General features: G+C 36.2%; 2 protein-coding genes across 2 annotated transcripts in view; both read right to left on the bottom strand.

The window, feature by feature from the left end:
• Positions 1 to 12,811, bottom strand: part of IMMT (inner membrane mitochondrial protein) — a 348,633-nt gene that overhangs the window by 73,417 nt on the left and 262,405 nt on the right. The window lies entirely within an intron of this gene.
• REEP1 (receptor accessory protein 1) overlaps positions 1 to 12,811 on the bottom strand; it is a 43,763-nt gene that overhangs the window by 25,190 nt on the left and 5,762 nt on the right. The window contains exons 2-3 of the mRNA XM_070729165.1: positions 1,979 to 2,051; positions 159 to 235 (exon numbers count right to left, since the gene is read on the bottom strand). Of these exons, the coding sequence (XP_070585266.1) occupies positions 159 to 235; positions 1,979 to 2,051 (150 nt within the window). The remainder of the gene's footprint in view (positions 1 to 158; positions 236 to 1,978; positions 2,052 to 12,811) is intronic.

Consider the following 12,811-nt stretch of genomic DNA (forward strand, 5'->3'; position numbering starts at 1 on the left):
TTTGGCATTCCTGAAAGAAAGGGTCAGGTTTCCAAGAGAGGTATTCGACCCACCTAATATCACTGGGTGCCTAATACTATCTATACTGTATGCCTCTGTGTTTCCATGCTCTATTCTACTTTTCCTCTGAAGAAGAACACATTTCAAAGTATACCAACCAGCAAAGAAAAATGTCTGTGAATGTCTCTGCTGTTGTGAAGAGTGCAAATATGATCCAGTACATCATCCATTTCACCTGAAAAGAAAGCATACGTCCAAATTATATGGGTGCTATTTCCTTCCTTCCTTCCTATTACTAACGCTAGACTTACTAATAGAAACATCAAGATGGTACTACTTCAAATAACAGATTTGTACTCAATAGTAAAAACAGAACCAAATGTATTTATTTATTTATTAATCTTTCAACCAAGGTTTGTGTGGAAGATAAAAATGACTTGAAAATTATCTAGTTAGGAAACAAATTGCTTATTTAAGGATCATGTAGCAGACGTAATTCTGATACAGCATAAGAATAGTCATAAAAGTTATTCTGAATCTACTTTCTGGTAGTTCCCATTATTTAAAATTACATTTTTCATTACAAGCTTCTTATTTCATTAAAAACTACAGGTGTTATCAGGTTTAGTAAATCCCAAGTTGCTTTAGGTCAGTGATGGCGAATCTTTTTTGCCATGTGTGCCCACCCCCCTAATTAAGTGCTCCTATCCATCCCACCACTGCACATGCATGAGCAACCCCCTGCCCCCCATTTAGTGACTTCCAGTGGGCTCAGTGGGCACATATTTCATCCTCCCCAGGCTTCACAGTTTTTTCTGGAGCCTGGGGAGGGTGAAGATGGCCTCTCTCCACTCTGAGGCGCCACAGAGACTGAAAATGCCCTCCCAGAGCCTCCACACAAGCTGAAAACCAGCTCGCTGGAGCTGAGATAGGGCAACAACTCAGGTGCCAGCAGATATGGCTCTGTGTGCCACCTGTGGCACACGTCATAGTTCCATCTAAGGTGAGCAGTGAGTAATCGCTCACTTAAAAATCATAATCAACTCAGAGTTTTCCAAACCTGCCCAGAAGCCGAGAGGGAAAGAGTGAGAGGGAAGGAGAGAGAGAGGAAGAGAGGAAGAGAGAGAAACAGATAGAAAAAAGAGAGGAAGGAAAAGAGAAAGAAAAAGAATGGGAGTAAGGAAGAGAGAAAGAAAATCAAAATCTAGTTTGAAACTAGCTCAACTATTTAAGCGGCATTTTGATATTGATAGAGTTGCGCTATTATGAGCTCACTGTTATAGACACACAGTACAGTATTTTATTTTGAAATTCTCTGAGGCAAAACAGGGTGGGTTTTTTATTTGTTTGTTTGTTTGTTTGTTTATTCATTTATTCAATTATTTATTATTTCTGTGCGGCTCAGACACTATACTTTTCCGCCCCCCCCCCCAAAAAAAAAATTAGAGGGAACACTGGCACACGTACCACGAGTTCGCCATCATGGCTTTAGTCTGTTTCTCTGGCTTCATAATGAAAACAAATCTGGAATATTATTACAAAATAATAGTCAGTGCAATTATGGATGGAGATCTGTACAATTTGTACAGATCTGTACAAAATTTGTACAGATCTGTACAAAATGGGGACCAATGTTGTGTTCCAAATATAGTTGTATTTGCTATGTGTGCTTCAATGGCCCAGCATTGTGTCCTTAAATTAATCAATAAAGAATACATAATTTTAATCAGACGGAATGTTTACTTTAGAAACAGGAAATATAAACCAAAGAAACAAATCTTGTTTCTCCTGGTGTTGCAGCTAAAGTGGAAGATAAGATTAAATCATCTAAAAATTAGTTAAAAATGAAATTACCAATTAAAATGGAGTGGGAGGTACATAATAATGATTTGGCATACTGTAAGTACACAGAAAAAAGATCACAATTGAAGCATGTTCTCTCTTCTAAAGAGCGGATACCCCCAGAAGTGCTACTTACATATTCTTTAATATCCTTTGATTTTACAGCTTTGTAGGAGTAATAGGCAGGATAAAGAGTGCCAAATATTAGCCTGAAAGAAAAATTAAAAAAAAAGTCACGGGAATGCTATGGGCTAGAGCCAGAGAATGAATGATTCTATAAAATCTGTACTATTCATGATAAACAAAAACTTTTCTTGATTTTAATGGGATCTAATTCAAATAATTTTGAGTGATTTTTTCATTTTTTATTTAATGTTTTTTTTCTCAAGGAAATTTCTCAATTGTTCACACAGGAAAAAATTACATTTAAATAACACATTTAAAATCTGCCTTCCCAGTTAAAATACAGATCTTTACAACAAGATCATGCCTTCCATCTCCCAGTGCATCTTATTTATTTTTTTCTCATTTTTAAAATTTTATTTTACAATTTAAATTCTATTTTTTTAACATTTGCCAAAAATTTACCAAAAAAGGGCAAAATAGAAAAACAGGGAAGGAAATATATAAAAACTATAAAAATGCAGCTACCCAACTTAGCAATAACAATAAAAGAACAACAGATATGGTTGGACAACCAGAATGACTTCTCATAACTGAAAACATAAATTAAGAGCCTCAATATTCAATGAATTGAAATTGGATGTTGTACCCAATGTATAAATGAGTTGGTTATAGATATAGATTATATATTGATGATTACAATAAAATATTGTAGAAAACTTTGGAGGTCTTTCCCTCCTTAAGTTTAAACTCTTACACCATATCCAATCTCTTCTTAAAAGCCTCCAGTGTTGGAGCACCCTCAAAGGCAAGTCACTTGGCTTCATTAATTGTGTCAGAAAATTTCTCCATAGTTCTAGGTTGCTCCTTGATTAGTTTCATTTGGGTACTTTGGAGAACAGATTGATTCTCCTGCCCACTCGTCTTTGTGACAGACACCTAAATATTGGAACACTGCTATCATATCACCCCTGATCTTTTGATTAAAACAGATACAGTATACCCAATTCCTGCAACCATACTTTATATGTTTTAGTATCCAGTTCCCTAGCAATAATATTTTACATACAAATCTTTATATGCATATAATACATATGTGAGAAGAGTCCATGGAGAGGGGCGGCATATAATAGATAGATAGATAGATAGATAGATAGACAGACAGACAGACAGACAGACAGACAGACAGACAGACAGACAGACAGATAAAATTTTTGTTGCTTTGCTTTAATAATGTTTGCTGTTAGTTTGTTTTACAGTTCCTTGGTTGGGATATTGTTTACTTCTTGATTATTTGTCTGATGTTAATCCTGGTGTTGATCTATGCCAAGAATAAGCAAAGTTGGCTTTTCTATGATTAGTGGACTTCAATTCCCAAAATTCCTGAGCCAATCATGCTAGCTCAGGAATTCTGTGAACTGAAGTCCACATGTCATAGAAGAGCCAACTTTGCTTATTGGGGACTATTTACAGTTGCGGCGGAGAGTGGAGGGTGTAAAATGTTTACTTCTTCTGGAAGGAACATAACAGAAAATAATTGAGAAGCACTGATCTATGCTCATCATAGTTTTCATTGCTGGTGGGGAAGTGTTTTGGTCTTTTTGTTCCTTTTTCGTCTTGTTGATTATCTCTTTTGAACAGTATGTGGATGTTGTTTATGTCCATATATCTATTGAAGATCAATCTATCAGAGTGCCAGGCTTCCAGGAATTCTCTAGTGTTTTTGGACTTGGCTTACTCAAGAATGCCCACAGCTTCCCAGCTGAAACTATGATTAAAATTGTCATTATGTCCTCTGACTGGTGGGGAATCTGTTTGGTTGGGATCTGTTCTGCTCTCTTCTGCCAGTTTGTCCTACATTGTGGATTTTGCATTCTTTAAGTATGAAAAATTAGGCTTTAAGAAACCACACTTCATGTCAGAGAAAAATGCTCATTATCATGTCAATGAGACATTTGTTCAACATAACCATAGTGTGTGTGTGTGGGGGGGGACCAGCTTTTATCCAAACAGTTTCTTTCCTCTAAGATATTCTCTTTCCCCTAAGGGCACACATTCATAATTATTTATGTCAAATTAATTATTTCTATAGCCTACTCCACTAACAGCTTTCCTTTTCCTTCTTTCATTTTTTAAGTCCTTACAAAGATTTACAGCTATTCTCCCCCTTTATCTTTCTTTGAGTTGGAGAGAGGGGAAGAGATTTCTGGAAATGTAGTTCCCAACGGAGGGAATGAAATCAAAGCACTGGACATTGCCCCTCCTATATTTTATCCATCTTTTCTTCCATTCCTATATCTTTTCCTCTATTCTTCATTGACGTAGTCTATTCTCATATCTTTTCTTCTATCCTTTCCCCGATATTTACTACTACATGTTTTTATTCTCTTTAACTTTCAATTTGTATTGTACAAAATAAATAAATAAATTCCAGCAGCTCAGAGAAAGGGAGAGGCAATATCAGGAGATTGGAGGGGGGGAATTTTTAAATGACTGAAAGGAGGTAAAAAGGACAATTCTGCTATGGGGAGTGAGGCTGGACTCTTTTAGACAGAGAGACAGATCCCAAGGAAGAGTGACTACTGTAGTTTGGGATGATGACTGTATCCTAGCTGCTTTGAAAGTGTGACCATCTTGTCCCAAGGCAGGGTTCCAAAGTGGCTATATCCTTGGTCCGGTAGACCTCCTGCCTCATTAGTTCCTGGCTAGAAAAGTAGGCCTTTCACTGGGTCTGCAGAGGATTGGTGAGGGGTCATTTGAACAAAGGACAGTTTCTGATACCAACGTGCATGATTTAAATGAAAGCTCCATGAAAGCATGGACCTTTATGCTGGCCGTTGTTGAACTGAGCCACATGGGAGATATGGGAACAATGTTTCTAGTTGAGAAATGTTGTTCACGATAAGGCTTAATGTTTTATACTATTGTGGCATTTAATCTGATTTTATCTTAAGGGCTACCATTTTAATTTGTTCGTTGTGTTGTCTGAAGTTGTGATATAATTTTATTACATTTTAAGGACTAATTTAATGTGCCTACTGTATTACGGTCTACATATTTATCGCATTGTTGCTTGTTGCTATTATCTGTAGTTGCTGCTGGATTTTATTTTAAGGACCACTATTTTAGTGTGCTTGCTGTGTCATTGTCTATATGCTATTGTTTATATATTTACTGCACCGGTGCTTGCTGTTATCTGTAATTGCTGATTTTGTCTTAACAGGCAATATTTTAATTAAATTCCTTAACTGTCTCCAAGATGGGCTGGAGTGCCTCAGCCAGAGGTGGATTCCTTCCGGTTAACCTGAACCAGTAGCGACTCACTAATGACATCACAATGATATAAAGGAACCGGTCCATAGGCACCACCATCTTTTTTTCTTTAAATTTTTTTGGGGGAATTTTCTTCCGGGGTTTTTTTTTCTGTACATGCGCAGAAGCCAGGTTTCTGGCACTAAGCATGTGGTTGCCATCTTCTTTTTGACTTTTGGGGAAGGGGCAGGGGTGTATTATTTTTTTAAAAAATTATTTCCTGGGTTTTTGTTTTTCTGAACATGCGCAGAAGCTGAGTTTCCAGCACTGTGCATGCGGTTGTCATCTTGTTTTCAGCTTTTATTATTATTTTTTTTAATGGCCAATGTTCTTGCATGTGCATATGAGCACACCTTGAGGCACAGCCACATGGTGTTGGAGGAAGCCAATCAGCAGCAAGATAAGTTAGAACCCACCCCTGGCCTAGACCAGGTAGGCCGGTCATTTGGGGAAAGGGATAGAAGTGCTCAATTGCTAATAGCCACTTCAGGGAAGCATTACATTAGTTATCATATTTGCAAAGTACCTCAATTTTACAATTAATAAGGTACATGTATGGAAAACAGTATATTATGCTAAGTATTAAAAAAAACCATAGATATTAATAAATATAAAACAAAAATTTTTTTTTCTTAAAATATTGATTTGTCCAAAATGATGGCAGTAAACAATTCAGACTATTAAATCCCAACTAAACTAAAAAATCAATTTAAAATATTTTGTTTTAAAATAACAGACTTTTAGGTCAATCAGAATAGAGCTGAAAAGGATCTTTTCAGTATTGTTAGTGTACTATGTCCAAAGCATTTCACTGGGTCTACTAATTTATTCTAATAATCAAAGTGGTCTTTAGCAATTTGATTTCTACCAATCAGAAAGATATTTTTCTAAATTCTTACTTTCCCTCACCTCCAAATTAATTATAATTTGGCATTCTTTGGCTAATTTTTCTCTTTATAAACTTGGCTTCTTGAATTCTTATCCTTATTTCCTGAAAAATAGGCTCCAATATGAGACATTGTGTGTTTTTTTCATTTATCCCAGTAGCAACAACTAGTTTAGCTTTAGAGGACAGTTGAATTTACAGGATGTTTATTTAGAAAATTTATTGATTGATTTAGAAAATTTATATTGCTACCTACTCACAAATAGCAACTCAAGGCAGCTTACATGAATATAAAAACATAATATAAAAATAAAATTAATAGAATAAAATAATAAAATAATATCCCCGCACCCACTCTTATCTCAGCAACAACACATATTCATATAAGCCATTTAATGGGCTCCATCCAGGGGTGGTCTGACAGCCAGAACACTAAATTGGGCTCACTGCTGCAGCCCATGAATACTTGTGGGACCAGCACAATTTTGCTTCTGCACCTGTGGAGATAGCAAAAACATGCATCAAACCACAGGTGCGCCCGAGTTTTGGTGAGGTTTTTTTTTGCTTCCGCGCATGCTGAAATACCTGCAGCTCCTTGTGCAATTTTGCTATCTCCACAGGTAAAAAAGCAAAATCACCCTGGCCCCGCAAGCACTCACGAGCCGCCGCGGCAAGCCCAATTTAGCATTCCAGCTGGCGCTCACCCCCAGGTCCATCCCATTCTGGGTTCCGCAGGCCCAAGAAATTATGATGATTGCTGATCTTCAGTGCCTATTGAAAGATCGTTAGAGTGGGGGGCCATTCTAATCTCTGGGGGCATGATGTTCTAAAGGGAGGAAGCCACCATGGAAAAGGTCCTTCTGGGTCCCGACAGATTTATCTCCCTAGAGATGGGTCCTGCAACAACCGGCAAGAGACAGTCCCTCTGATAACCTGCTCCAAAGCCATAAAAAGCTTTAAAGGTGATAACCAGCACCTTGAAGTACACCCAGAAGCAATGAATGCAATTCTTGCAGGAGAGGTGAAACGTGCATATTGAAGTCTGCACAAAAACACATTGCATTTTCCACCAACTGAAGCTTCTAGATGCTCTTCAGGGGCAACCCCACGTAGAGCTTGTTGAAATAGTCAAGATGAGAGGTGACTAGGGCATGAGTGACCATGAGAAGGGATTATTAGTCCAGGAAGGGCATAACTGGCACACAACCCTCCTGAACAAAGACCCTCCTGGCCACCACTGCCACTGCTCTTGGAAGAGGAGTACCGAGAAGTCCAGGAGAAGATTATGCACAATGTCTGTTTGGGGCAGTCCCACCCCATCCAAAGGTGGCAATTCCCCATGGGCCAAAGACCTCCAAACCCAGAGTCACTCCATCTTGCCAGCGTTCAGTTTCAACCTGTTGTTCCCCATCCAGTCCCTAACAGCCTCTAGACCAGTGATGTGAACCTATGGCATGGGTGCCACAGGTGGCATGCGGAGCCATATCTGCTGGCACATAAGCTGTTGCCCTAGCTCAGCTCCAATCTGCATGTATGTGCTGGCCATCTGATTTTTGACTCACACAGAGGCTCTGGGAGGGCGTTTTTGGCTTCCAGAGAGCCTCTGGGGGGATGGGGGAGGCCGTTTTTACTCTCCCCTGGCTCCAGGGAAACCTTTGGAGCCTGGGGAGGGTGAAACATGAGCCTACTTGGCCCACCAAAAGTTAGGAAAGAGGCCATTTCCAGCCTCCAGAGGGCCTCCAGGAGGCAGGGGAAGCTTTTTTTTGCCCTCCCCAGGCTTTGAATTATGGGTGTGGGCACACACTGTTTTGGAATCCAAGGAAAAAAAGGCTCGTCATCACTGCTCTAGACATTGCAAGAGGGAGGTCCTGCTATCACTTAACTCATCAGATATACAGCTGGGCATCATCAGCATACTGGTTACATGTGGTTACATAGGGCAATCCATAGGGCATGGATTGTTTCATGCTGGAGAAGCAGGAAGAATATTTTCAACACGTGTGCCTGATTATCAGGACCTCTTGCATACATAGATGATTATTGCATGTAATAAAAATGCCCCAATTTCTTTTGTACAATCAAAAAATATAGCATCTCATTAGGGAATGCTGTTTTTAAAGATTTGCAGATAAGATGAAATTAAATGCAGTTGTGATATCCAACGTTTTTATTTCTGTCATCTGAGATCAGTACAGCAAATGAGAGCCTTAGACATGCTCTGAGGTATAATATATCAAGTATGATTGGAGAGAATGAGCCTTTTTATGAATATAAATATTATTAATTCAAGTAAACAAGACATAAAAGCCTTAGAGGATTTTTAAACTAAGGGTATTTTCTCAGCTTTGTCTGGAACTATCCTAAGAATAAAGTTCTAGTGACCAATTTTAGCCAGCCATCTTTCTCAGAATATTATAAATAAAAATGAAGTTTATTTAACTACTAAATAAACTTGGAGGGACTGGAAATAAGAAAACCAAGTACCGATAAGTTTAGTTTAATTTTCCCAATCTGAAGCATTCTACACATAATTGATTGTATCACCTATCACTATCAACCAATAGTGTTTGAAGATCCTCCAGGTCTTCTAGTCAAAGAAATGAAAAGATAACTTGAATGAGAAATTCTGACCTATTTGAGGGAAAACAGCAGATCATACATGGAAACAGGATACATGAGCAGTCCAAACAGAAAAAAGGGTCCAGAAAACAAAAGTAATCACAGAAAAACAATTCAGGACCATGGACAGGTCACAAAAAGACAAAAGGCATGAAACCTATATCTATTTGATCTAACAGTTCTAATCACACAATATATTCTCTGTAAAAAACTATTTTGTTCAGGTTTTTCTTTCTTTCTTACTGAGAGATGGAACACTTTAAGGATATACAATAATTTAATGGCTTGTAGTTTTTATGCACATAAATATAATTTATTTCACTCCTCTGAAACATGCACACAGAATTTCAGCAGTATCCAATATTATTTAGGCCTACACAGTTATAGTAATTAAAATATAAATTGATTTATTCATTTGAAATTTAACTTCACATGTTTATCCCAAACCATTTGAGTTTAATTCCTGTGATTACTGCAGGTTAGGGTTAAAGTTAATTATTTTGTGCTTCTGTGAGGATTCTCACATTTGAGAAGTGCAAAATCATATAATTTATGATATTATTAAAAATCTCTTAATGGGAAAAAAGTTAAGGACATTACAGCAGAATTGTTATGGAGAACCATCATTAGAAGTTCTTTTACTAAACAATTAGAAATACTGCTAGAGTTTTACCATTTCAGTTTATGTTATTCCACTATATTTCCCATTATTATTACCATACTATTGTGCCTTTTCTCTTTCTTTGTATTATTTGTAATATTATAAATAAAGCTTACATTTGGAGGCATATTGTTACCAAGCAACAATAGCTTATCAAATCTTTATCCAACTCAATAATTTTTAGGGTTCTAAATGGGAATTAAAAACAGCATTTTTCCTGCACAACCATAATATTCCTTGCTACTGCTAAATCAAGGCCACCTTCCTATCTCTCTTTAGTGATTAGTTTGCGATCTGCAACTATTCTGTAATAATTATATTATAATTTTTTTTCTACCAAGTATTATAATATATTGAATAACTCTGCAACAAAGTAAATTTCTAAGATCTACTTAAAAGACACATGCAAACAAGGAGTCAAGAAAGTGTATATAAATTTTTCATCATAATTCATCACCATTAGTATCAGAACTGCCCAAAAGTTCATTCATAGGCAATATAATGGAAGAAAATATTCCTAAATATTTTTCTTTTTAAATTATTTAGCATTTCAAAGTTAACTTGCTGAATGTGCCATCAACATTCCAGTACATATTAATCTATGCTCTCACAGGCGTTATTGAATAAAGTAAATTTGTTTACAAAATCCCTTTACTCAAGGAAGAAGCTAAGGCCAATCTTTTTACTACATACTAAAGTAAATATCCACATCACCTGCCTCCAACCTTTCTAGCTTTGCAAGGAGGCGAGGGGCTTGGAAGGGGATGGTTTGACCATTTTTGTGAACAGTAGCACAAATGGAGCTGCACATCTGTACTTGCTCACCCACCATTTCCATGGCCTGGTGGTGGGGCATGGCATGGGGGTTGGGGACCATGTCCATATTCAAGAGGATTTTGATTTAAACTGATCTGACATTTCCTGATAGGGCCATTTGCTATAAAAATGTAAGGTTATGGTATGAAGAGACGAGATATGTACTGTATTTGCAAAGTTTGCATAACAAAGCTAAAGGAAGAGGGAGTGTGGGCAAGTCAGACCCTCTTCAATGTAGTAATATGATTTGTATGATTTGCATATCATACAAATCATATTACTAAGATAAGGAATAGAAAACTCGCTAAAAGTCTTTTAGTTTATTAAAACTCTTAGTTAATTTTTAGGAACAGAGTGGAAGTAGAGACAACAGGTTACTTGTTAGATAATTTTTGAAGTGTTTGTTTATAGTTAGAAATAGGGATGGTGTGGAGCCAATAGAAGACCCTTTAGATAACTTTCAAAAAACCTATTAAACAATATTTCTTCATCCCATCTTGAAAAACTGTATAAAAGCTTGTTGAATCCTTTGTTCTGGCATTTTGATGGCTGGGATTCCTTTTGCTGAAATGTTTCAATAAAAGAAAATAAAACTGGCATCTAGTGTCTGTTAGTCTTCATCAGCTTTGACACCAGGCTAAGACCCGAATTTGAAGACAACGAAACAAATGGTGAAATTCTACAATTTACATAGCATTCAGCAATCAGTCTGCAGTAGTATGAAGGCAGGCGGACTTTACAACAGAATTACTTTCATTTTCATTTTTCATTTGGAAAACATAATGCAAGAGCCAAAATATTAGAATAAAAAATGAGCTTTATGTAATGACTACTGGTAGCTAAATATGTATAGCTCTCAATGTTAAATACAATATGATATGGATTATAGACTAGTAAAAAGATCAAAGATCAAAAAGGTATAGAAGGATATAAATCCTTCTAAAGTTATATATACCGTAATAGTATCATTTTGTTATTAGTTGCATTATAAAAATGATTCAGTCTTGACCTGTTTATAGTTTTCAAGGTAGAATCAACTAAAAATAACCTGAAAATAAGTTCACCATCTCTGCTAATTCAGTCAACTTTAAAATCCAAATAAGACCTTCACTTACTAATTGTTCCCATTTCTTTCTCATAAATCCTTCTTTTTCAAATATCATAAAACCGGATATTTACCTTCCAAAAGGATTTCTGTTCTATTAGTGCTTCATGAGGTGATAACCAAAATGGCACTTTTTCAGTGCCATCACTTTTATTTCCATCATATATGCCCAACTAATTGCCTGGCAATGATTCTTAAATCTAAAGTTAATTTTTACTTTATTCTACCACAAATGGGCATCCCACCCAAATCTCAAATCAGAACATTCTGTAGGTTTTGGTAATGCTACAAATTGTTCAAGAAATTGCCTTTCTACTGGCATCATAATGTGCTATGATCTGAACATGTTAAACGCAATCCTCCTAGACAAACCCAAAGAATTCAAACAGAAGTGGTTTCTAATTTAAGCAGTCCTGACCCAATTAAGTCAAGGTCAAGAAGATACCAGTTAATCAGACCTTGTGGAAAATGGAGAACAGGTGAAAGGATTGGCCCTTGGGAGGTGATAGATGGTGAAGGGGCCTTAGATAACCCTGCCTTCTTGGTACATTTGAGAACTTGGGACTCATCTTAACATTTGTCCTGTTTCTTCTTTCTATAACGACCACAGAGTTGAATTACACTTACTAAAATTCAACCTAATTGAAATTGAGCTGATAATTTTTTTTTTACATTTTATGACCCAAGTCTTCAGCAATGTGTACAAAAATAATCAATGTTTTAAAGACTATACGAAAGTAGGTTATATATTTGAAAATCCTACTGTCAGAACAAAATAACAACATGTGCAGACTTTCCTTTTTGCTTTTTAAAATGCAGAATATTTGTGAGAATTGAATAAATGGTAAAGACTAGAACTATATTCATCCATGTATCCTAATCAGAAATTTGGAATAATTATTACTAACATGACATAGTTCAGCTGGACTCACATTCATCTTATACAGTTTATGCATGGTATGTTTGTGTGTATGTTTGCTTTTAATAAGGGTTTTTTAGTGATTTTAGATCATTAGATTTGTTGTACATTGTTTTATTGTTGTTGTGAGCCTCCCTGAGTCTGCGGAGAAGGGCGGCATACAAATCTAATAACTAACTAACTAACTAACTAACTAACTAACTAACTAACTAACTAACTAAATAAATAAATAAATAAATAAATAAATAAATAAATAAATAAATAAAATCCTGCTAGTAGCTAGCAGTAGCAGTTAGCATGGAATGTTGAGATGAAATCATAATTAAGTTCAGACATTTTAATACAGTATACACATTCTATTTCTTAAACTCTTGCTGCAGTAAAAGTCAAATATATTGTTTAATCACTTCAAAAGAGGAAAAAATAAATTTAAAAAATTAGATTATACTATTATTTTTCTCATACTGTATTTCAATAGCAAACAGTAGTTTGGTGAAAATAAAAACTAACATATAAAAGAATCTGGAA

This window comes from Erythrolamprus reginae, chromosome Z (assembly GCF_031021105.1).
Source record: "Erythrolamprus reginae isolate rEryReg1 chromosome Z, rEryReg1.hap1, whole genome shotgun sequence".
NCBI classification, from domain to species: Eukaryota; Metazoa; Chordata; class Lepidosauria; order Squamata; family Dipsadidae; genus Erythrolamprus; species Erythrolamprus reginae.